The sequence below is a fragment of the Filicampus tigris genome, chromosome 1 (assembly GCF_054856515.1).
Source record: "Filicampus tigris isolate MCC_2025a chromosome 1, RoL_Ftig_1.0, whole genome shotgun sequence".
Taxonomy (NCBI): domain Eukaryota; kingdom Metazoa; phylum Chordata; class Actinopteri; order Syngnathiformes; family Syngnathidae; genus Filicampus; species Filicampus tigris.
This window is the reverse complement of record NC_141217.1, coordinates 6,121,804-6,148,863: the sequence shown is the minus strand read 5'-3', so window position 1 is coordinate 6,148,863 and position 27,060 is coordinate 6,121,804. Positions and strand designations below refer to the sequence as shown.

General features: G+C 39.6%; 1 protein-coding gene across 1 annotated transcript; it reads right to left on the bottom strand.

Annotated features, from left to right (window-relative positions):
* Positions 1-62: 62 nt before the first annotated feature.
* gabrd (gamma-aminobutyric acid type A receptor subunit delta) lies at positions 63-27,060 on the bottom strand. The gene is made up of 9 exons (XM_086049299.1): positions 26,649-27,060; positions 16,284-16,399; positions 12,193-12,260; positions 10,131-10,351; positions 9,595-9,677; positions 8,792-8,929; positions 8,220-8,375; positions 5,720-5,931; positions 63-5,300 (listed from the first exon to the last, which is right to left on the bottom strand). Exons 1-9 carry the CDS (start codon positions 26,714-26,716, stop codon positions 4,977-4,979), a joined length of 1,386 nt encoding a protein of 461 aa, XP_085905425.1. The 5' UTR covers positions 26,717-27,060; the 3' UTR covers positions 63-4,976.

Genomic DNA, 27,060 nt, shown 5'->3' with positions numbered 1-27,060 from the left:
CAGTATAAATGCACTGTATGAGCGGAACAGTTAGCTTACACAGACAGGCAGCAGCAAAGAAATGAGGTCAGCTGCGATTGCATCAGCATCTCTGATGAGTGCGACAATTTTTATTTAAAGTTGATTTTTTTTACAAATATTGATTGTGAACTGCTGTGTTGTAGCGTAGAACATGGATTTCCAACATTTATTGAGCCAAGGCACATATTTCAAGTTTGAAAAATCTCACGGCACACCACCAAACAAAACTGTCACAAAAAGTGGATACACATGTCAATTACTGTATATACTTTCTGCCATCTAATAGAAGACTATTTGTTCTGTTGGTCTCTATAAGTCGCTGGCATAGATAGATGAACAAAGATACATTATTTGTTATACATTTTTTTAAAATTCGGACAGTTCAGTGAAATTTGATTATTTCCCGCTGCACACCTAAGGAGTGCTCACGGCACAATGTTGAGAATCACTGGTGTAGAAGATTGGAGTTGTTTGGAGGTGATGCATTGGAAGATGGGACACTTTTTGCCTTCGGACAAGCACTGAACCCTCTCTGCCACCCTTAACGTTTTCGTTGCAACGGAACACACAAGGTTAATCCATAAGCAGTCTGAAGCAGTTCATAAATCAGCATAATGTTCTTTCCCAACTTAATGTTAAATTTTACAGCGTATCACACTTCCAAAGTGTCCTCCCATCCCGACTGCATTCTGCAAAATGTCAGCTGTGACGAGCACGGTTTAGTAGGGTTTGCTTAACAGCTGTCTTTTTCTACCTGGAATAACTAAAATTGGTATGCTATCCCATTAGACATGTCATATAATGACATATCAAAATTTCAAGAGTGTGGGATCATTATGAATTAACCCTACAAAAATAGTCTTGAAACGTATTGAACGCACCTCGTGAATGTCCTGGTAAATATTTAGGTGTGTTACCAATTCCAATCTGTATTTTGGATGCCCTTTCATGGTGATGGCCAACTCAATCGACAGTAGAGACACTCCTACAAGGAGAATCCAGTACTCTGATCCGCCACTGAACTGCCACTACCCGCCACACTGTCACAATGGCGTGGACCACAAACAGGATGTGGCTCAGGACAGCCAGAAGGATGTTAAATAGATAGCACATCGTTTACCAGAGCTGGGCAGTCCGTCCCTGGGCCGGACCGGTCGGACCCTCCGGTCCGGCCGGAGGCCCGTTTTTGGGGCGGAGGGGTTGGGGGCGACACATTTTTAAAAATGGCTGGATTAAGCATGGCCAGAAATGGATTTTATTCTGGCTCACTAATCGGCCCTCATGCGTGTGACGTGTTCGCGAGGCCGCCAAATTTCATCTCAGCCTACTCGGTGAAAGGCTTCTTTTTAGCCTTCTTTCAAAACAACATGTGTCCAGGAGTATATTCAAGCTGCGCGCAGCACTCAAGTATGGCACATCATGCACTTTCCTACTTCCGGAAATACGCCGTAGCAAAACTGCTGTGTAGTGGTTTGCTGGCATGCTTTTATTTTGAAGGCCGGGAAGTGTGAAGGAGGGGAAATGTGGATAATAATAACTTGTTGAATGCTTGCAGACTTGTCGTCTGTTGGACCCAAATAATTATACAATATGACAAAACCAACCCCAGGGCAAGTACGTAAGTGGCGCGTTTGAAGCGTGTCCACAGCGGGTTTGAATAGTAAGTTAGCCAGCTAATTGTCTTTAAATAAACCTCTTCCGGTAGCATCTCTCCCGCGGGGGCATCGTGCACGTTTTTTTTCTTTTCTTTGGGGGGGGGGATCGGAACGGGGCGGGAGCCGACAATTTTTATGAATATGGCCGGGGAGTCGCGGGTACCCAGGGTACCCAGGTCTAGGGTTGAGAGCCGTGGCCGGACGGGCAAAAAAGTGCCCAGCTCTGGCGTTTACTTAAGAACATGCACAGAACATTACAATATTTTACACACTGAATAACACAATTCCCGCATGGGTGAGAGTGAATCTTCAGCAAGGCCTCCTCAGTTTGATTGTATTTTGTAAAATAAAATGGTCAGTGTCAGACTTGTATGTGTAAAAGGAAACAACAAATTGTAAAAATGCATGCATCTCCCTTGTTCATTAAGCCGTATGCTCAAAAGGCTGTCCTTATACATTAGTAGTGCACTATAGCAGTGCGGAAACATATTCGCTATTAATCAACCAACAGAATTAATGGGTCGGAGCTCAGAGGGAATGGAAAAGGTACTGTGACCGGAATTCATGATGATGACTTCATGATGACATTCGACATGTCACCCTTTGCATAACTCAAAATGATCAGGATAAACCTTGTCGTGAGGTCTATGATTTAATACTTTAATTCAGGCTTTTGAAAATTCCCCAAATCTCAAAGTGGTATGTAGAGTCAACTTTCAATATTTTTGTTGCACATGAATAATACATTTCAAACCAATTAGTTCTCAGTAATCCAACAATCTAATTGGGGGTGCTTTTGTTTTGAATTATTTATTACCTACTAACACCTTTTTGGCATAAAAAATAAAGTCCTTGTGCAATTGATGATAAATAATGTTTGCCATGGAGAAGCAGAATAATGGAAGTAATCCATGAGGATAGTTTGGTCCAGTTGCTGCCTGTTTGAGGATTGTTCTACTTTCACCTTTGTTTCCAAGTCCATGAAAAATATTTGCTTGAGATCAGGTCTTCAAGTTACTTTTTTGGCCAACCATTGCAGTTCTTTGTCTTCAAAAAGTACGAATCGAACTTTTCTCTGGTTGAAGGCCAAACTGAAGGAGGCGATACCCACAAATAAGTGAAGGCTGCTGCAGTGAAGACCTGATAACGCATCTCAAGAGAGGGAACGGATTTGGGTGACTTCAGGCAGTCATTGGCTGCAAAGGATTACCAGCGAAGTGAATTATAAATTATCATTGGGTTTAACCATTTTTTTAGTAACATTAATGTCTGTACAGTGATTCATAGAGGATAAATGCCATATTTTGGGGTGCGAAACTTCTTATAGAATGAATCTACACTTCAATCACATTATGATTGTTTCGTTTAAAATCGAATGCGGCAGTGTAGAATGACAAAATCCTAAGAACTATCATCGTCCAAATATTCTGGACCTGACTGTACTGTAGAGTACGTGTAGTCTAATATATATAGTGTAGATGCTTGCGGAACAATCTTCCAGCAAAGCTGGCATCCAGGCTGAGATCGCTTTCTTCAAAGTTAGTCAAGCTGTAATGTTTGAAAGTTGCCAGCTCACCGCACTTTTTCTTTAGATTTTTTGATCCGTCAGCATATTGTTGACACTTTGCCAGCTGTAGGAGCCCAGATTGCACAAAAACAGTGTGTTCAAAGTTTGCTGCTAAATGAAAAGTGGACTGTGAAAATCAACAATTCACAGAAGGGTGAACTGTAAAAATGCACATTCATTTTCCCACCAACCAGCACAAGTGCCATGCCAGGAGACCGTGGCTGTGCATGATTTCCAATTTGAAATGGCATTATGAGCAGAAGTATAGGATTTTTTTCCTCAAAAGTCAGAAGTAAGAACAACAGTGAATGCACTGTAATTGTCAAATCAAGATGAAAGCAGGATCCTTGTCACATAACACAACAACAAAAAGCACCAAATTGCTCACATAGGGGTGCGTGGCTTTCGGGTAAGCACAAGAAGCCAGTCTGAGATGCAGAAATAATAAATGAATGTAATGACTGAAGTGGTGGACACAATGTTTGAAGGCAATTAAAAACAGAAAATGACAGCTAAAATTAAGCAAATCCCACTCTGCCTTTTATTCCAATAATTGCTTTCATTTATGTCAAAATGGAAATGACATTGTATTTTAGTTTGTATTTTTGTTGTTTTGAATGTTAGTATCACGTATGTTCTCCTTCGCTTCGTTCTCCTTCGCCTCCGTCGCTTTTCAAACTTGTCCAACTGCATTTCCAATAAATATCCATCACTATAAAATAAACAAAGGTCGTGGGATATATAGTTAACTTTTCACTGAGTCGATCCATCCATCCATCCATCCATCCATGGCCCATCTTGGAGCCAATCCCAGCTGACTTCGGGTGAGATGCGAGGCACATTGCGGAAAATGGTCATCAGTCAGTCACAGGGCAAATTAAGTTGATCATAATTGTTTTTTGTTTTTTTCTGGATTATATTACTGTATTTGCTTGACTGCTCTATGCACAATCATGAAATTATTTGGGCAAAAATCTGTATCATATTATGATCTAATACTACAATTTAAAGTATCTGATAAACACTGGTCACACTGGTGGATTTAGTTTGAATCACGTCATCTTTTTTGACTATTTTGGACATGCACGCACACTGAGACCAATGGTGAAAGAAGTCCTTTAATGTCGAGGAATTTGGCAGTAGGGGAAGAAGGAGATAAGACGCTGCAGACAACGTCCAGAACGAAAAATTCAATTTGGAAGGAAACAGGTGACGGACCAAAATGGGGATAAGGCGCAGGAAGAGAGTTAGAGAGTGATCAGCCATGCAGAGAAGTGGGAACACCTCATCTTGTTGTCCTTGTTCGAGTGGCGCTGCGAGAACACACGGCCAACTTCAGACTCGGACTTGCAGGTCTAGCGAACAACAGTTTGCAGGATGTACTGTATGTGTTTGTGTGTGTGTGTGTGTGTGTGTGTGTGTGTGTGGGTGGGGGGGTCACTACTGCAGGTGCACGAGCAAGGTGATACACTTCTTAAAGCTGTCCAGGACCATGTCACATTGCATACTCGCCTCTTCCATCTGTCTTCCATCTGTCCTTAAGCCACATTTTCCATTTGTACAGGCTGTAACACGTCATTCCCTTTAAAGTTATTTTCGTGTTTGCCGCAGCGTGTTTCAGCTGCATATGACTGCCAACACTGATGTGGCACATTTCCAGCCGTATTGTATATATACAGGTACAGTCCTTCCTGGATGGAAGCCATCGGCATCCATGTTCTCTTTCTTCCCTTTTACATGGTATAGGCCACCCAATAGATCACATTGACCACGGCGAAGGTGAAAGGGAACACGGCCCTGGCGTAGATGTCAATGGTGTCGGCGTCGATGGGCTTACAAACACACTTGGAACAACACTTCTTCTTCTCCTCCTCGCTCTCTCTCATCTGTCTGGACCTCCTCCGGGACTCGGACTCCTCGGAGACGGCCTCCCCCGGGATCTCGCTGCTGGAACGCTGCGTGCGGCCGTGGCGGTTGGAGATGACCACGCCCTGGTTCATACCGGTGACGGACAGGGAGAACAGAACCATGGCCTGTTTGCCGTTCTTCACAATGGACTGCAAGGACGCAAGAAAGAAATAGTCTGGATCATAGCTTTTAATAATGCTCGTGAGTGAAAACATTGCCTGTTCAGATTATAAAAGAGACCCTGGAACCGATTCCAACTGGATTTTTTTTTTTTTCAAATTGTCTTTTTTGCAGGGGTGGGGGTTGTTTTTTTTTGTCAATTGCAACTACATTAAATAATCTTGTACTTCTCAAACTTTTTACGCCAAGTTCCACCTATAAAAATACTTATACTTCTGTTACTCCCTATAAAGAAATCTTTTATATTCCCTTTATATGCTATGGAATTCCATAACGGTGCTCCCCAGCTCTGTGGTTCAAAAGCCTGCGCGGCTCTGTGTGTGTCAGAACATCTCCCACTGCAGTTAGTGGCAGAGAGGCCAAAACAGAACAGGAATGGAATCCTCACCTCAGAGCCGAGCTTGCTGGCCTTCACCTTGGCTTTCTCTTTGAGTCTGTAGTCAGCATTGTAATGAGCGAAGGCGTACTCGATTAGTGCAGCGAACACAAAGACGTAGCAGATCCAGAAGTAGACGTCCAGGGCCTTGATGGCTGAAGCACGAGGCAGGGAGGAGCGAGCGCTCACCATCAGGGTGGTCATGGTGAGAACTGTCGTGATGCCTGTTGGGGCAAGCATGGCATGTAAGGCCCTGGATATGAGACTTGTGTCAAATGCACAGCTGCTAACGTTTTGTATTTCAATACATGTTTATGTTTTCTGCTGCTGGCAGCTAAAGTGGGATCAGTTGGGAAAAATTGGGTTGTAATAGTGTTGGGTTTTCCACTACAGTTAGTTTATTATTTTATTTTGACTTTTTTTTTATATTCAGTACTTTTTACTACTTTAGGGTTTATGAGTTTGTTTTTTTAATGTCATTTTAGTTGGACATTTTGTTTTTATTCGTTTCATTTTATCATTTTTTAAATGTTTAAATATATAAATTAAGTGAGTACAACTTTTAAAAAAGAATGTCAAAAAAGTATTGTATAAAAAAGTAAAATAAGCTACAATTCCCTCAAATCTATTTGGCCTTTCTTCTGTATGGCAAAACAGTACAGTAATACCAAAATAAAGAGATTTAAAACTAACTGTGAAAGCTCCTGTATGAAGTTAATGACCAAAGATGAAAACGAAGGACATTTTTGTTTTCAGTTTTATAAATGTAAAATGTAGTTTCAGTTAGCTTTATAATTTTTAAAAAACACAGTTGTTTTCAGTAACAAAAATGTTTTTTCAATTTTAATTTTAATTATTTTGTTTGTTTTCGCTAACTATAATCATTCATATTGATGCTGGGTGAGTTTTGCAACTTTAAATTTGTACTTATAACAAAACAAACACATTTTATCAAAATGAGTCCATTTGGTGGTCCAAAGTCAGTAGTTCCTAAACTTTTTCAGCCAAGTAAAATTGAAAGAAAATTGCTCTCCAAATACAAAAACACACAACACACAAGTACAAAAACCACAGCAACCTAAGTGTTCCTAAAAAACAAAGAAGTTTTTGTCATAGTTATTGTGGAGGAGGACCCAAACGCAGGAGGCAAAAACAAAGGGGCAATATCAAGTATTTGAAGAAAAACAAAAAGGCAAGCAAGGCACTGGGACAACAAAAATGTTAAAATTGTTGAAATTTTGAAATGTTAATGCAAATGTATTGTATTTAAAAGTTAAATACAATTGGACTATACAAATGCACGGTGGTGCAGATTTAAAAAAAAAAAAAAAACATTGTCATGGTCTGTGTTTTAGTTGACTTTGTTTGGAATACATTTCATTTTGTTTCGTGTCATAAAATGTTTTGCAGCCTGTGCCCTTGTTCATGTCTTCACGTCTTGTCAACTTGATCCGTTTTCGTTTACAACTATTCTCATCAAAGTAATTCGAATTCTAAACTCGGGAGGGGGCTTCAAATTAAGATTTCAAGGGGCATGTAGAGAGCGGGGCCAAGAAGGGGACATCAGGACAATGTCGGTTGCCGATTTTAGATGAAGGGACATAGTTGAAAGGGCATCCTGCTGTGATTGATGTGGTATAAAGTTAGGAAAACTTCCATCTGTCCCCAACCGCGACGACAAATTATGTTTCGGGGGGGCATCAAAATCAGCCGGTCATCCCGGGTATTCACTGTGATACGTGCGCCACTGCATAGACGATGTCATGGAACGTTTTTACGACACTGGAATAGAGGACCGCGACAAGACCACGACTTTTGGAGGTTGAGACCGAGACTGTATATATCGAAGAAAAATCACACAGAAAAAAACAGAACAAAATGTTTTTCATTACGTTTGCATTAGGACTCAATACAGACGTAACACGGAAGTTGAAAAGCAAAAGTCTTTACCAACGAGAATGCTAAGTAACTACAGAGAACATGGCTGGAGCAATTCTGAAAGGAAGAAAGCTCGCATCCTCACCCCAAAAAAGTTTGACATACTGACGTGTTAATCTATAACTCAAGTTTATAAACTGTAAGCCATCAAGCCTATATGACATAATAAAGGACATAGCATAAAAGAACCATAGCAACTGCATAGCAACTGATACATCATGGAACAACCACGAGGAACAACCAGTCACAACAGTTGTTTTTGAAATACTACAATGAAACAAATCTCAAATCAAAAAAAAGTTGTGATTTAACTACTTCTACAAATTATGCAATCATGCTCTTGAAAACTGAGTCCATGAGTATTATATATTAGTTTAAGTTTTTTAACTTTGACCTTAATTCCCTTTCGTTACTAGTAAATTCATTACACTAATGTTTATTACAAATATTGGGTTCTGAGTGAATTATTAAAGAAAGAAAAAGTAATTATGTATAAATCACTGTGTCGCTCATCCTTACACTTGTCAGTAAATTATTGACTCAATCTTTTTTTCTTGACTTGTTCAGTACCAACCTAAGGACACACGAGCAGGGACTGCTGATTGGCTGATCCAAAAGGACACCCAGGACATGGCAACCAGCAATATTGAAGGCATGTATGACTGGATGATGTACACTCCTCGGTTACGTCTCAGCTGGAAGCGAAGGCTGAGCCTTGGAAATCTTCCCGCTGAGAAGACAACGACAACCAGTGGTTAATTGCTTTTTTTGAAGAGTGTAATTATCAATTATGAAAATGTCTTGTGAATTGAAATTCGGCTGTTCTTCAGACATGCTGATGTTGGGGAATTCTCAGCCTTGTCGTTTGTGTGTGCTCGTGGAGTCAAAGCTTTAAATTGGAAGACATTAAGAGGAGTTGTTAGACTGCAACATCCGTGCTATATACTATAGCTGCTATCGTCTCCTAATCCTTCCGTGTGGCTCAGCACCAAGAGAGCCCTCATGTATTCTTTCTGTGCATAGAATATAACCACAAAAGGGACTCAATCAAAAGAATATCTTGCTTCAAAAGGCGGGAGTCAAAGCACTACAAAATGCATAAAACACTGAAAAAAACTGAGCTTTTGACAAAAATTGAGGACTCACCAGATTTGAAATTCATAATCTCCGTGACAAACCGATAGTCTGTGATGGTGAACTGTGAGAGTTCCAGTTTGTCCAGGCCGTGAATGTGCTTCTGACTCTCTGACCAGTGGTACACAATATCCTCTGACGAGTAACCGTCTAAAACAGACCAAAAGGTAAATATATTTCCAGTTACTAGTTTCGACCAATGGCACAGCATTTGTTACAACATACTATACTTGTGCCGCCAGACATGGACATGTAGCGCTCCCTGAGTCTACAAATCCAGTATTTAGCCTTTTTAACTTTTAGGGCCACCACATTTTAAAGTCCTTAATTTTACATTATTATTCATTGGTACATTTTGTAATCATGCAATTATCGTTGTAAAACACAATATATGTGCACTCTATATATTGTATTTTTATGGCTTGGTGGCGGCTGGCGGGCGCCTCTGTCTCTCTCGCTTAAACCCGAAAATGGATTTTTCATCGGTGTGAAAGCTTCTGTGCCATTGATCGGCTATAATTTGCGACATTGCCACATCACGCAACAGCGTTTCATGTTTGAATCACATCTAAACCAGTGGCCAAGATTCACCACTCGTAAAACGTTATCACAGAACCCCTGTGTGCAGTGGAGGCTTGCGCAGTTCATTTGATCCAGTCTTAATTTATTGGCGCCTGTGGAAAAGCAGCGGAGGCCATGCCAGGCCAAGTGAGGCCAGTACGGTGCGGTGCCAGGCTGTTCTGGCAACACGTAATGGAAAAGCGGCTTCAATGAAATAATAAAGAATAATACAAAGCGTGTAATATACAGCTTACAGCTTTCCAGGTCAAGCATACACTCCTGTTCATCCATGGGATACTTTGTCAGGTCCATGTCGCATGCCACTGTTGAGGTAATTCTGCGGGGGAGAGCAGATCAATTCATCAACAACCTTTTAATGTTTTCAATTTGCTTGTAATGTTCTTCAGGAATTATTCAACATTTTGTACCAAATGAATAAATACTGAATGCAGCCTCAACCATACATATGTATTTTTTTTTTTTTTTAAAAGACAGCCCAACATCAAAACAGTATTTGATTTTCTCCTTTTCTGGTGCCTTGCAGGTTGTAGGAAAAACATTATGAAATGGTATGCATCTTTCATGGCAGTAGTGAGGTTATGCAGTACTGCTGCAGAAGCTGCTGCTGCTTCAATACGAACAAGTTAAAACTTCTGAGGTTACCATAGAAACTGTGGTATGAATAATGAGGCACTGTAAGTAGGAAACATCGGTGCAGTCACATTTTCTCAAGTGTAAACATTTGAAGGCTTTTTTCTGGTTGGTTTTATGGTGAACACTCTGCTCGTACCGGCTGCTGTATAGAATGACACCATTGGGCTGCAGGCGTATCAGTTTGTTCTCCACGGTAACGTCGTGGAACCACGCCGATTTGGCGTTGACGATGAAGGTGTCGGGCAGCCAAAGCTTGTCTACAAAGCGACTGTCCAATCCCAGCGTCTTGTTGGTGTGGTTGTAGGACAGGCGGTCATCGTGCCAGCTCTGCCGAAGAAACACGGTCATGGTGTACTCCTGCCAAGAACCACACACAAACATGGAGGCTCGGTCATGCACGCACAAACATACCATAAGGAATATTTGTTCAAAAAATGTGATTTAATCTTTTCTTCAAGGACACTCATTGAAATGCATGTCAATAAAAAATGCCAATATTATACAATACAGTTATTGGAGTTCAGTGAATACCATTTCACCTCCTAGCTCAATTTTGGGGGGAAGCCTAACCTCTGTTAATTTCTTAAAAACTCATGTTTGCTTTTTTTGTGCTCAAAGTATTGCTTTGGTGCCATCTGGTAGCATCTTTGTCAAAGTGAGTTGAAAAGCTTAATTTAGACAATACTTGTGCTGTCACCTCACGACTCAGTTCAGCAAGAATCAAAAATTGCCTTTTTTTGTTGCTTTTTGTGCCTTGCTAGGTATTGCAACTAGGCAAATGGCTACTTGTTCTCCAGCAGCCCACAGGCTAGAGCAGGCCTGGGCAAAGTACGGCCCGGGGGCCACACCCGGCCCGCCCACATTCTCTGACCGGCCCTCACATGAAGTCAAAATAAAACATTAAATATGTTGTACTTTTATTTTGAATGTTGCGTATCTATTGTATGTGCACACGTGTGGATGATGGTACAAGCGAGGTACCAAGCAAGAGCTACGACTAGGTCTGTAATGTTGCCAACTTAGTGACGTTTTCGCCATATTTAGTGACTTTTCCTATCTCTATGGCCACAATTTTTAACATGTAATTTTAATGATCAATTACAATTTTTGTATTTTCTACAACAATGCACACCACATCAACACACGTAGCATGTTAATGAAATTAGACAATATGTTTTTCCAAAATACATTAAAAAATAATAGAACAAGGTTGGCATTAGCAAGTTAGCTTGGCCCACGGCAAGCGTTCCAGTTTTTCATGTGGCCCCTTTGCAAAATTACTTGACCACGCCTGGTCTAGAAGAAAGCGAGCATCCATACATCCATCCATACATTATCTATACCGCTTATCCTCACAAGGGTTGCGGGGAGTGCTGGAGCCTATCCCAGCAGTCTTTGGGCAGTAGGTGGGGGACACCCCGAATTGGTTGCCAGCCAATCGCAGGGCACACAGAGACAAACAAACATCCACACTCACAATCACACCCAGGGGCAATTTAGAGTGTCCAATTAACCTACCAAGCATGTTTTTGGAATGTGGGAGGAAACCAGAGTACCCGTTTGCATGATATTATTTGGAGGACTACTACTGATTTTTACTTGAGTCATGTTGTTCACCAACTCTGGTACTTGAGGGTCCCTTTCCTGTAGGTTTTAGATGTTTCCCTCCTCCAACACTGATCATTTCAATCAGGTGTGTTGGAGGGGGGAGACATCTAATACTCTAATAAAATATATGAAGAGAGACAAAGTACAATTTACCAAGCGCAACCTTTTGGATTAAAGTCATAGCTAAAAATAAATTGTTAAAACAGCCAAGCAGAAACATCGACATTCTATGTAAGATGCTGTTTGATTGTAAATCTGTAACAAATGCTACTTAAAATTGCCTGTAGTTCATAAAGGTTTTATCAGGGTTAAGTTCCCAAATAAGGTTTCCAATACGAATAACTGCCACTGTAAATTGCACCGATTTTTACAGCCGAACCATGCTCAGCTCTCGTTATGTCTTTACACAGTATTTCAATGTTCTCGGTGGATTTTGCACATGTAAACATATTTACAATAAAATAAAAGCATGCAGTTCTTCAAACAGATGTGATTTTTACCACACAATGTGATAAGTGATGAAACAACTCAATGTGTATGAAAATAGCAAATCTGTGATCATTTTGAAGGGATGATTTTTGCAAATTTACCATGTTGGCTTCAGAGATGTGATCAATACTGGCCACTTCGATCGCCATGGCCACATTCACGGGTGGACCTGTAGGGGGAGACGTGAGAAGAGAAAAGCAAATATACACACACTACGACATCACACGTTCATTTTCCTCCCACATGTTCAACACTCCTACGGCGCACAGAGATTAGGCATTATCCAGTTGAACCAAGTGGCACATCACACCAGGGCCGTCATAAACACCACTGAGCTTTCATGGGCTCACACAGGGCAAGCTTCTGCTGACGTTCATGCACACCCACACATACAGTATGCACACACATATAAACACACGTGGTTGGGTTCGCACTCTGCAGTTTGCCATATGATTAGCATGGAGCGCGCCTGCAAGCCTCGAGGGCACAAACTAGCGGGGGAGCTCAGCGATGCATAACATAGAGGCCATTTCGGCTGAACATTACGGAATCATACATGACCATTCCCCACCATTCAACACCTTCCTTCCGGAAATTGTTTATGGCAAGTCAAACTCCATTGGCTAGAAATTGCATGTATGCTTTGGGGTTATTTATAATGGTGTGTTTACTCAACTGTGCTTGTCAAGGTCATCAGAGGGGAGTACTGTATGGTGTTGTGATGCATTCATTTTGCATGCATCTTTGCACTGTCAATGTGGATTCACGCTTATACTCGATGTTAAAGACCCTGTAAAGTGAGTTCAAAGATATGTTTCGAAATACATGATACATGTTTGAAGGTAATTGCTGAACATGCGCAACTATAATGTGGTACTCAATTGTGGGGATACAGCATTAAAGTGATTTTCACAGTTTGAGTTCAGAGATATGTTTCGAAATACATTATACATGTTTGAAGATAATTGCTAAACATGTGCAAATATTATGTGGTACTCAATTGTGGGGATACAGCATTAAAGTGATTTTCACAGTTTGAGTTTTTTGGGGGGGCGTGGCTAAAACAGTGCCCGCTGACACACTTGGGCATCGTGCAGGAGTTGCCCATCCCCCAGAAAGCCCCCTTGCATAGCCAATTTAGAGCACCTCGTTGTTGGCTGTGAATGCATGCACATCAGGAAGAGAAAGGCAGAAGAGCAAGGGGGGAGCTGACTTGACTTCCAGGATGTGGACCGGGGCTTCGTGCGGATGTGGCCTCTTTTGAGTGCCTCTTTGTCGGCTATGAGTGTAATAAGAATGCCATGGAGACTGGAAAGCCGCTTAGAACGGCTTGTCGTTGTGAAAAAGCTCCATGTCGACCCGGTGGGATATATTCTAGCCGTTGGAGGCTTTAAGCAGGTGATCGTGCCACAGAATGCTTCACTAACACTTCTTTTTCACAGGTATCGTTGTTCGCCCAGACCTATTTAACCCATAGGCGGGTGACTGTGGTGGGTGGGCTTGTCAAAATCCCGTAGGACCAATGAAGAATTGTGGAAGCGAGTGGGACAGGGACAAGTGGCCAAGCAGACACTGTGGAGGAAGTGGGGCCGCATCGGACACACCCTCAGAATGCCAGCGTCCGGCATCACATGCCACGCACTGGACCTGGAACCGGCAGGGGAAGAGGAAGCGAGGCCGGCCTCGCAACAACTGGAGGCCAAACACTGAGACAGAGCTAAAGCAGCAATGGACCAACTGGACTTAGATGGCCGGAAAAGCCCAGAACAGAGTGCGGTGGCGAAGGGACATCAATGAGATTGCCACATAAGGGTACCGGTGATGCTAAAGAGGTTCTCAAATCTCTGTAGCAGCAGTAGCTACAATATTGCCAAAGTGACAGTAAGGTAAAAACAAAAAAAGTCAGTGCTGGTTCCAAGCCTGAATAAATAGGAAAGACTGGAGTCAGGGAAGGCATCCGTCAATAAAACCACTCACAAAACTACTAAGGCAATGAGCCTTAAAATTGAGCCACTGACAATTGTATTGGGCTAACTTCATTTTTGTTTTTTTAAATGCAGAAGCAAGTACAGAAAAGGCATATCTTTCATATGATTAATTTTCAAAATCAAGTTTCAGTTCCAGACTTCACTGCTACAAAACATCCCAGAAAGTGAGGCTCAGAAATTGATGGAAAAAAGTCAGTGCAGCAGTTGAAATGGTTGGTTCTTTTTTCTCAGACAGGTTATTCGATTATCATCTACCTGACATATTTCGACAACAGTCCTTCGCCTTCCTCAGAGTGTCATATGATGTTGTGTGACTCGCCTTTAATCGGATGATGTTCAATGAAGGCATCGTGTCACACTCTGAGGAAGGTGAAGGACTGTTACCGATTATGTCAGGTAAATGATAATCTAACCTGTCTGAGATAAAAGAACCTATGATTACAAATTAGAGACAGAATGAACTTTATTCAATTAAAGGGATGCTTGGGTCGGGATGGCCATGTTTTCACTAACAAGTTCATTTTATATATTTTTTGATCAGGAAAATGAAAAGAGTTGTCATTTTCTATTTTATCAATTCATTTTGGAGAAATTAGGAAATAAGTGACGATTTGAAAAACGCCTTCTTTTAATGAGGAAACTGGCCGCGCCCCCTACCGTTCTCTCCTTGTTCGGTCGGAGTCACTGGAGGGACTGATTACAAACTCTCAATTGGAAATCATTGTACTTTCATTGCTTATAACGTCCAAAAACGGTGATCAATTGGCACCAAAATTCATGTGGACATCCCTACTAATGACCACTTCAACGTATAAAAAGGATTAAACCTCTCCGTGGCTGATTTATATGAGAATGAGAAAATGTGGAAGTGAGCAGAGTTACACAGATTTATGCTGGGACGAGCGCACGCTTCTTCTTTGCCCCCCCCCCCAAAAAAAACACTGCTTCTTTGCTGATCACAGTTAGGACGGGCGAGGCATTTAACACCAGTCAGGATATTTACAGAGACTGAAGTGGGAATGAGTAGACGTGCACATGTATTTGTATGTGGAATGGCATCAGTTTTTGAAAAATGTAATTGAACCAATGACAAGTAAAACGATCCAATATGAATGTCCAATATGATCAAATCCAAACTCATACTATTTGGCCAAATGTCCAAATCAGAGGAAAACCACAATTTCATAAAAACAAGAATCCAGAAAAAAATGATAATTTCCATATAAACTGCCAAGATATCAATGCCCCAGATTTTATTGCAGCCATAAAACTTTAAATCACTCTCCTGCAAAAAGACAAAAATGGAGTCACTCCTCTTCACTTCTCAGTGGCTCAATTGGACAAGGCGACCCCCAATAGGGAAAATGAAGAAGTAGAAGCAGTTCCTATGGGAACGGCAGAGGTTCCACTGTATGAGAATGCTAGTCGGTCTTGGTCTTGCAATACACACAATATTCTAGTAAGATGAAGCGGCAAGCCTTTAATACACAGCATCAATCTTTTAGTCACTCGCAGTGTAAATGTAACATTCACAAATGCAGAAATAGGATATGCGATGCTTGTCATGCAAAAAAGCTACAATATGAATTACATGAGATATACCATCCTAACAATGTGTCCTTGTTTCACCTGTTTGCATTATTGATAGCATGAATATTATTTCAGTATCATGATCCAAAGCATACTTTTTATTGGTGAAGTTCTCTTTCTGATATGGAGTAGGTGACTTGAATGAGGGGAATGGCAGTGCACAACAGACTTGATTCCTGAATGGTCAGTGCACCACTTTATTTTATTTAGTTTATTCTTTAAATAGTATTGCAATGTTCCATCCGTCAGTCTGCATTGAGAACAGGATGCTGCATGATGATGGTCGTTATGCGTTACATGCTCCACATGTCCACCTTTGCACAACTGAGTTAAGCTGTGAGATTGAGAAATCTATCTGTGTGGTCATTGGATGGGTCACATCTAGCAGCCATTCTTAGCAAAGTGCATTTTTATCCGTCCTCACTAACACCGTATCCACTTTTTTTTTTTATGTCCACTAAATACTGTAGATGTGAGGAATACATCTCACTGAATAATGATACATAAAAAAAATGCATGTGAGTGGAACTAAGGTTAACTTATGCTAAGGATGGCTGTAAATGTCAGGGGATGAAATGTGAACCAATGCCACAAGCAGTAGATCTCATACTCACCTCCTATCCCAGGGCGAAAGTTTCTGGCATAGCCCTTCATGAGCTCATCCAGATTAGGTAACCAGGATATTTCAATGTCTGTACCTACATAGTCCCCAATGTCACTTAGCATGGCCCTGAAGGAGACAAAAAAAAAGAGAGAGAGAGAGAGAGAGAGAGAGCAAACACAGCAGTCTTTAATAGTGCAATCACCTGTGAAATAGGTGTCAAATATAGCCACAAATTTTAAAGTTACAAGAGAAAAATAAAATAAAGCTGATGGTTTCAGTGTTACACTATTTTCTGACTCTGAGTGCTCCCTTCAGGATCTCTGTCTGAACTATGCGTACTATACATTATGTATTTCTATAGTTGTACTCGCTATAGTTAATAGATATATTCTAATATGATTATAATTATAATATATGCATATCCATTTGTATACAGCATGTGGCAAACCGGCCTTTTTTATGATTTAATTTAAAAAAATACTTTTGAATATAACTTTACATTCCATAGGGCATTCATAGCTTGAACCACCTAAAAACCACATTAAATTGTTTAAAGTTTTTCTTTTACTTTTATAATTTTGTCAAAAATGTTCAGTCCTCATTATTATAACGACTGCAATACATAATTTTGTTTAATTAAATTTACTATAATTGCTTTATGGATAAAACTGTCATTAAAGATTGTGTGTTTGATGAACATTTTTTACTCATAATTGCTGCCTTGTCATTAGTAGGCGAGCGAATTGCAGTATGCATTATTATTATTATTATTATTATTATTATTATTATTATTATTATTATTATTATTGTAGGTAGTAGTAGTAGTAGTAGTATTAATCATCAATTTATTTTTATTGGACTTTTTAAAACAGTTTCTCCACAAGCTTTTGTTATTTTGCGCTGATGAAATATTTATTATGGAAACTAGGGATTTGCTGAATAGGATATACGCTAAAAGGTTAGATTTATGGTACAGTATTGTAGAGTCTCATCATTCAGCTTAAAAAAAACCATATCCAGGCAAATTTTAAATGCAACTTGTTTTCTTTCTTACTTACGTCTTATTTCTTGAAAAAATTAAAATGAATGTCCATGTTTCAGCTGTTGTGCTTTCTATTATTCCGCCTTATTTATATGTTTTCTCAAATAAGTTCTAATTGTAATTCTAAGCCCCATTTTACTGAATTTCTTTGCAGATTTTTACACAGCTATCTCAGTGTCTCAGAGTCTCTTGTGCCGTTTTTTTTCTACTCAAGGAATTGTTACAGGCGTTTGGGGGATTCTAAAGGGGCTTCCCTGAGGCCCTGGATCCCCATAGGAGTGAAATTGGAGCCCTAACATATCACCAGTATGTGTTTGGCTTCTTACAGCAGTACAGCTCTAGCACCACAAGATGGCAGTTTTGCATTTTAAAATTAAGCCTGTGAAGAGGTCGCCATGTCTCCTGAAAATAAACAGCACACTCTGCATCTTTTTGCACTTGACAGAATGTCAAGTCTCCTCCACACTGTCATGAGAGGTACATTTTCAATAATGAGTTTTCACTCAATACAACGACCTTTCACCACAGACTGACTTTGATACAGGACAACTTGCAGAAAATAAATGGAAGCGAACATGAGTCTGACATTCATAATGGGCAGAGGCAGAAATAGACGCATGAGGCCTTGATTGACGACAAAACATTGCAGTGACCTTTGCAAGAAGTTCATAACATTTGATGAGAGTCACCTTTCCTGTATTGCAATTGCAGCGGCTCGGAAGCGTGACTTTCAACTCTTAGTAGAGCAGGCAGAGGAAATATTTGGAATCATTCATCCACATGAACAGCAACTACATGGTTTTCCTGCCATCAATCCCTCAGTGAGCAGAAGCGGTATTTTTAGCTTGGCAATCACTGCCATTTCTGAAATAAATGGGATCATTGTGCAAATTAATTAATCACAGGAGCAGGATCAAGTGAAGAAAAGACGGAATGTGTGACTCCTGGATTGTGTTCACAAAATGGTCACTTCTAAATGTGGAAATGAAGCATGTTTTTCTTTTTCCTTGACAGGAGATTTTGAACAAGGTCAAACAGGCTTCAGTCAGTGCCCCTCACAAGATGAACTTGCAATGAGCAAAATCCTCCTTATACTGTAATTTGAAATAGGCTCTTAAGTCCCTAATATTGCAGGTTGTTAGCCAAAGAGCATAGCTGCCTTGGTAATATTTGAACATTGTTGAAAAAGCAAGAAAAAAGCAAGAAGAGTACTGTTGCCTCGATTTAACCTTTGCGGATTACCATGACTTGCATGACTGAGAATCTCGACAGACATAAAGAAAAAACTGTTTCTAACAAACTCATTGGTATTTTGCATTTAAATTGTGACAGTAAGTTAAAAATGACAATTATGCTAATAGGCTATTGATGTATTATAGCCCATAATGAAAAAGCCCCATTAAATTAAACAACGGTATATAAGCGATTTATTGATTATCAACAAAAAGTATTGATTAATTTGATAATTGATTAATTAATTGATACTACAATGCTAATTGTTACACCTCTAATTGACATAACAAAGACAAACGCTAACTGGCAGGAACCTGGAAAGTGAAAAATGTATTTCCAAATGTTACATTTTAGGCTTTGCTTGTATAAACATTCATTCAAAATGTCATCCAACTTGACAGAATAATTTGCTGCATACTGTAAAGCAGTGGTTCTCAAATGGGGGTATGTGAACCCCTGGGGGTACGTGAAGGCACTTCAGGGGGTGAGATTTTAAAACATATTTAAAAAGTAGCATCAATGCAAAAAATAAAAAGCTTGTTGCCTCCGTGGCACCAATAATGACAAAGATCCTCAGTGAATCACAAGCCCAAGTGTCTCACTAAAATGTCTCACTAAATGCAACAACTTCCTTAGTTCAGTGCAACAATGCAATATTCAGTGTTGACAGTTGGTAATGTTGTCAGTCTTTCAAGATTATGTATATTTTAGCAGTTTCTTTTTATTTAAAATTAAGTTTTCCTTTTTTTTCGACAGATGTACTATGATCCCAAAGGAATACACTTTATGTCACCAATGAAAATAGAGTGCACAAATCTTTATTTATAATTCATTTAATTATTTCTCTTTTTCACTGTATCCTTTTTTCCAAAATAGTTCTAAAGATACCACTACAAATGGAGTTCCAAAAGTTAAAAAGTTAATGAATCCGACACTGACGGCACAGCACTCTGTTTTAAGACAGTTTTTTTTTTTCATCCAAAAATGCTTTGTGCTGCTTAAGGGGTAATTGGCTGAAGAAATAGTTCACAGGAGGTACACCATTGAAAAAAGGCTCAGAACCATTGCTGTAAAGAATAGGAAACACCTTTGGGAATGGGTTTTTGTGACTCAAATGTTTTTAATTTTAGATTTTTTTTCAGGTACCAAAACATTTGCTACAGTACAGAAGCATAAGTTCCCTACACAGCTCATATAAGCGAAGGGACTGGAAGTTGAACTGTGATGTCATTTTCAGTCGACAGCAAGTGACAAATTGGCCACCCCCTGAGTTGGACAAAAGCGGGTGGATCTTACTACTTAACTCATATTCCACAAACACAATATAAATCAGAATGCCAAGTTTAGACTAGTGGGGCTGTATAGAACATATTATAGTAAAGAAAATGTCGGCGTTGACTTCCATTTTAATTTCTAAAAAAAAAAAAAAAAAAAAACATATGGTATAGTTATGGTATACTTTCCAAAAAAGAAAAGATTCAAGCTAATGACTGTTAAATTTAATATAAACTGTTCATCAAAGACCAAAATCTATATTTACGGCTGTAGCAGTAAGCCAAAAATTCTTTGGTTTTGAGGTTATGATCTGGTACAATTACAACAGTAAATGTATACCTGTCAAAAGTTTGGAGACAATTTCTCATTAAATAGCATGAAGAAGAGTGTTCAAACATTTAGATTGGTACAGTACAGCTGTCTAAAATGGAATATATGTGGATGTTCTGAAAAGACACGTGCAGGGTTACCCATTTGATTGCTCCGCAGGGGAGGTGCATTAAACGTTTGCACCCCTCCATCCATGACAAACAACTCAGAGAGTCGATTTCCTCTCTTCCCCTCTTCCTCTCTCTCAAGGCCTGGATCTTCACCCATCTCTGTGTGTCAGCCAACATCTTTGGATGAATTTGATGTGCAGCAAAAGCCTTGAGACCTAATTAGATTTAAACAGTGGCACGTCTAGTAACACAGAAGCAGGCCCCTGATCCTCACTCGGAGACAGTCTTTAAATTTAATTGCTTTTAAGTTCAGTATATGCAAACGAACAATTGATCCAATTACAGAAATCCAAATAAAGCCTTAATAAGATGTTCATGTGGATTAAAATCTACTTCTATGTGTCTATTAATTGAAGAACAATGCCTTGTATTTCAATCCGTGCACTAAATAAGAGCTCTTATAACATCTCAGTTGTTGGCATTCAACACATCATAGATAATGATTTTGCACAAATGTATCTTTTACAGGCTTTGGATTTGTTGATGTCAGGATATTTGTTTACTTCTGTAGAAAGGAAAAATGTAATGGAAAGTATAAAATTAGAAAACTTCAAATTTTCCTTTGGAGTGTTTTTATGTTTAAAACAAATGTACTATATTTACAATGACAAAAAGTTACAGTCATACAGCTACATATATTGTACAAAATGACAGCACTGGCTATGGGGACGACCAAAACTTTTTAAATGACATTCCCAAAAAAGTAAACAGTTTGCAGTGAAACTGCCTCCAACCATGCTTGTCTTCATTTGGGCCAGAAGACCATTTGAGCGAAAGCAGAGTTCATTGATAGCCAGCCAGTGTAATTAATCTTGGGCTAATTAATAATGTCTAAGTGCAAAATTGGACCTTTGGTTGAAAATGATTAAAGAAAAATCTTGTCCTGTAAAGAAACAATCTGGAATGCGAAGTGGGATCAAGCACAAATGTGTGTGTGGAGAAATCCAAAATAATTTGCACATTTTGCAAAGCCAAATTCAAATACCATACTAGTTGAACGTCATTGGTGTATCTTTCAACTATTGTATTTTACAGGGAAAAAAAATCGTATTCAAGGATCAAAGAAAGCTATTAGAACTGTCTTTGAATCAAATTATCCTTTTTTTTTCCCACATTAATTCCAAGATTTTACTCAAGTAAATATCAGTTCCAAGCTTTGTAAAAAATAGATTGAAAAATACAATTGATCGCGATAAATTATGGAAAATTTTCCGCTTAATTAGTTACAAAATTTGAATCGCTTGAATATATATATATATATATATATATATATATATATATATATATATATATATATATATATATATATGTATGTATGTATATATATATATATATATATATATGTATATATATATATATATATACATATATATATATATATATATATATATATATATATATATATATATATATATACATTAGGGCTCTCAAACCATTAAAAAATGTAATCAAGTTAATCACAGCTTAAAAAATAATTGATTGGAATTAATCGCAATTCAAACTATTCCCAAAATATGCCATATTTTTCTGTAAATTGCTGCTGGAATGAAAAGATAAAGGATACAAGAGGGATATATACATTCAACATACTGTTAATATGTAATGTATTTTTTTTATTATAACAATAAATCCTCATGAGATGAAAATTAAATGTTTTTAATTAAAATTATTAACATTCTTTCTGTAATAGACAGTACTTTTATTCATTACAAAAGCAAAAATGCAAAAGGGCCTCAGAACAGTGACAGAAATATTTCAAATGTGTGCAAACAAAGTGTGTGTCTACGTGCGTGTGTGCGTGTGTGTGTGTGTGTGTGTGTGTAATGTACATATTTATATGTGGCCCTTGTAATATTCTTAGAGTGTATCTTTTCTGAGTGGTCCCTGAAGTGCACATGAATGTGATTGAGTGAGTGTTATGTTCTGTTCAGCACGTTGTGTGCTCGATTAACTGACTTCATGAAAACAAAACAAGACAACCCTCTTCTCTACTCATCCTCAGTCGCTGAGGCAAACCAACGTATTCACATTTCTGAGATTTAAAGCTGCCCTCTTCTTTCGAAATGATTCTTTATACTCCCGCGGCGACATCCGTCTACATCACCGTTTGCAATGAGTGCAATTTTTTACGAATATGAATTCCCCACCCAGAGAGCCTATCTGCTTTCCTATTACACACACACGTCAGAAAACATTGTGCATCTGCTTTATGATCAATCAAATAGCTGACAGCATTTTAATTTGACTGGTCATTCCATGTGAGGTCACAACCTGCTCGCGATTGTTATCATCTCTGTTAAATTGACGATTAATCGGATGTTGTGCTCTTTGCTGTCTTGTATTTTTGCAGTTCTGGTGTACAAAAGCATCTCTTGGATCTGCAAGTTGTCAACACTACAACAAGATGTCCTCACCAGACACACACCATTATTATAAGAAAAAGTGCCATCATATGCTATTCTATAACCAATAGCAATCAAAGAAACCACACATCCTTGCCTGTCTACCGCTATTACTTGTGATCATGCACTGTATTGATTTAATGTGGATGATGTGCTCTGAATGATCTCTCCAGATGCTGTTCTCAACTGCACTGTACCTTGCATATCCAATAATAATCATCTATTATTAGATGCAGACTCGGTGTGGTGAATCGAAAGGTGACTGACAGCTCAGTGGCGAAAAAACAACTCGGATAGCAAAGGGTGGCAAAGTCCTAACTTTAGCCACAAGCAACTTTGGTAAAGTGGAGGAGCGAGAACGAGTCATTACTTTCTCAGATGGGTGGGCGGTTGTAGTGATGCGGGCAGGCTGCAACTTTAAGCGTGAGTGGCCGAGAGCAAGAGAGCTGAGACACAGCGAGGTGGAGAAAGCACAGCCTACACTTCGCATTGTAGTGAGAAGAAAATAATATAGTAACTGGATAGAAAGAGAGAGAAAAAATCAACTGACAATGAACAGCCACAGCCAAAAACTGTTTTTTCATCAAATTTAACCAAATCCTTAGTACCGGGAGCTTTCAGCTTTCCTTTTGAGGTCAACATAACACAAGATGCTATTCTACCGTTCGGGGAAATTGCAGCTTAATCAATTCTTTTTCTTTTTGTGCGGGGGGGATATTGGGGGGACTGGAACAGTGTTTTAAGTTACGAGCGTGGTCGGTACTGTAAAACTGAATTGAGACCAACAGATACCAACAGGATGATAAGCAAAGAGATACGCTTGCTCGTCTGACAAGACCATCTGGATTGTATTCAGGATATGTATAAAAACACACTTAAAATCAAAATAGTGACACAGCGTAAAACAAGATTCAATATTTCTGTCACATAACACATTTCCAGCAACCATATACTATCATTTAGGTCTCAAGATGGACCATAGAGAGCTTTCAGGCCAATAGCTGCAAATAGCAGAGCTGGGCAGTCAGTCCCGGGGGCAGAACGGGGCGTCCCGGACGGACGACCATTTTTGGGGACGGAGAGCAGGGCGACAAGTTTAAAAAAAAGGGTCGGACTAAGCAAGGGCGGGGTTGGATTTTGGTGATCACGAGGTGGCCAAAGTTCATCTCAACCAACTCGGCGAAATGGGCAAACGACAAAAATTGCCTTCGAACGCTTCAAACGCACCACTAGTTACCCAACTGCGCAGGAGATTTTTCAACAATAGATACAGCGCGAGTTCTATTAGCATGACAAGTGATGAGACCCAGTAGCAGGGTCAGAGCTAGTGACCGGCGAGTGACGTCAGCATGCCGCTTGAATATCCGCTGCTGGTGGCGTACGTAGCTTTAGTTGTGCTAAAGTTAATGTAAATAAATATTCAGTCACTGAATATTCTCTACTACGGAGCCGTCGTCACTAATTGCTTGCACAACGCTTTTCATGTGCTTACCAGTAGTCACATTACACATGCATAGTCTGCCGTTTAGTGGTTCAACACGTGTAATCACAGAAATAAGATACATTTGGCCATTTCACCTCACTCAGAGAAACACGCCCAGCCTGTCTTGTGTAATCCGGGATAGTTTTGTTAACTAACTGTGTGGGACATCTTTAGAGTTTTTGGGGTTATCATGTTTCTTTTCTTTTTTGCGGCGCGGTGGGGGGGGGGGCGTACCAACGGAAACGTTTTAAAAGGACGAGGACGGACGGTGTCGGAGGATGATAATTTTTATGAATAAGGACGGAGGGACGAGGACCGAAAGGGTACCCAGGTCGCGAACGGAGGACGGACCGGCAAAAAGGGTCAGGTGCCCAGCTCTGGCAAATAGGATGCATAAAAACATGCATACAATATACCTTGGTGGGGTGTAGTTTGGTGGCCAGGGTCGATTCAGGTTATTTCTAAATTGAGCACACATGTTCAATCAGGTAAACTTGTGAAACCTCCACTGAGCTATTTACACAAGAGAGGCTTATTCTCATCACCTAATGTTTGACCCCTATTGACCAAGCCCGGATGTGCGGGTGTAAGTGACATTGTGAGCCAAGACACATGGGTGCACCTGCCCACCTCATTTGGCATTCATCTCCATAACAAACAAGTCACCCCTCCTATGCATATGTATTATGCAAATTGTGTCATTGAGTCCATCAGCACAGAAGTAAAGCAGACTGTTAGTGCTTTTGTGCAAGTCACTTAAATTAATTGTACAAATAACAGGTATGATAAAATATGATACATACAAAGTATTTAAATTGGAATTAGAATTGCGTGTGTGTGTGTGTGTGTGTGCATATGCACATTTGCGTATGTACATTGCCGCTCCCTATTCTTGCTTTTCGTTCACATTCATAATATATACATACAGTGAATATAAAAAGTCTACATTGCCCACCATGTAAAAATTGAGGGCAAAATAAATAATATAAAAAAACATTCCTTCCATTAATGTGATCTATCACTTATAGAACTCAATTGAAGAAAAAAATCAGTCCTATAACACGATACTGCCACCACCATGCTTTACTGCAAGTACAGTGTTCTTTGGGTGATGTGTGGTGTTGTGTTTCCCCCAAAATACATTTTGGAATTATGGCCAAAATGTTCAACTTTGGTTTAAAGATTTTGCAGAAACACGTGAAAACAGACACGTGGGGGAAAATGTCACAGTCCATTGACAAGTAGGTTGACTTTTTTGGCCATAATTTGAAAATGTATATTTGATGTAAACATAATACTACTCACCACCAAAAGAACATGACTACTGTGAAGCATGGTTAGAGATAGCATCATTTGGGGATGTTTGTTTTTGATTCCGCCGGGACTGGGGCCTTAGTCAAGGTGGAGAGAATTAAGAACAGTTCCAAATATTAGTAATTGTAAGAACAAAGACTTCAGGCTTCTGCTAGAAAGAAAGAACATCTCTACTAGAGCATCTGAACTTTATTTGGGCACTTTGAATTGTGGCAGATGTAAGTCACTAAAGCGGAAGTCAACCCAAACATATTTTTATCCAGAATGTATTGTATGCAGGCCCACTGAAACGAGGCATTCTGATTAATATTGCGTTTGTAGAATGTGAGAAATCCAGACGTTTTTACCTATCTCAGGAGGTGGACATTTTGTCACTTCTGTCAACTGAAAATTACATCACAGTTGCTCAGGGCTCAGATAACGACCAATCACGGCTCAGCTTCAGAAAACAGGTGAGCTGTGATTGGTCATTACCTGAGCCCTGAGAAACTGTGATGTCATTTTCAGTTGAGATAAGTGACAAAATGGCCGCCCCCAGAGATTGCTAAAAGCAGGTGCATTTTGCTGCTTAACTCATATTCGACAAACACAATAATCAGAATGTCTTGTTTCAACTAGTGGGCCTGCATGGAAGATATTCTGGAAAAAATGTGTTTGGGTTGACTTCCCCTTTATCATGAATGTGAAGGTGGCTTGTTAATTATGAACACAGCCACATTGAGGAGAGGCAGCCACATTATCTCAGTTGTTTATTTTTACTTGACCATCTCAATAAGGGTTATTAATTATTATTACTATTATTATTATTATTATTATTATCATTATTGCAACAAGAATAATGCATCATATTGGCACTTTTACTCATGTAGACCTACAGCCAATTTGTACCTATAACGATCACTAATCCAAGGCGATTTAAAAGAAAACAATCCTCTCTCCCCCCCTCCCCAAAAAAAGACAAGTTCACATTTACATCAAAGTGACATTCTCATCTCCTATGCAGTTCTTTGTTTTCTAGTGGGCTGTGTCCAACTTTTCCCACCTATTGCATTATTGATGCAACAGAAAACAACATGCTCAAATATAACTGGACACCTGTATGAAGTCAAATCACTGCTGATCTCACCTGGTGAAAAGATCCCTTCCGACAAGGAGCAGAGCCAGAGTGCTGAGCAGGAAATTTGACAGATCCATCCTCACACGTGTTTGAAATAACAACGACCAACAAAATCTAAGTTTCTCTTCCGTGGAAATTGACGCCAGTGCGTTTTAAATGTTATTTAAAGGAGATCTCCTTGTGATCCAATGATGCAAGGGACAACAAAGTAAAAGTGCTTGTCTGATGCAGATGAAAAAGATACCAATAGTCATGATTTTGATGGTGGTGATGGTGGTGATGATGACGATGATACCATGCTGTCCGAGGGCGCACAAGGGGAAGGCGCACTGGAGGAAAAGCGCAAAAGTCCCGCTCCAAACCGCAACGAACCGATCAGACAGCAGCGCAGTGAAGCCTCCTCCTGTTCTCTAGCACCAGC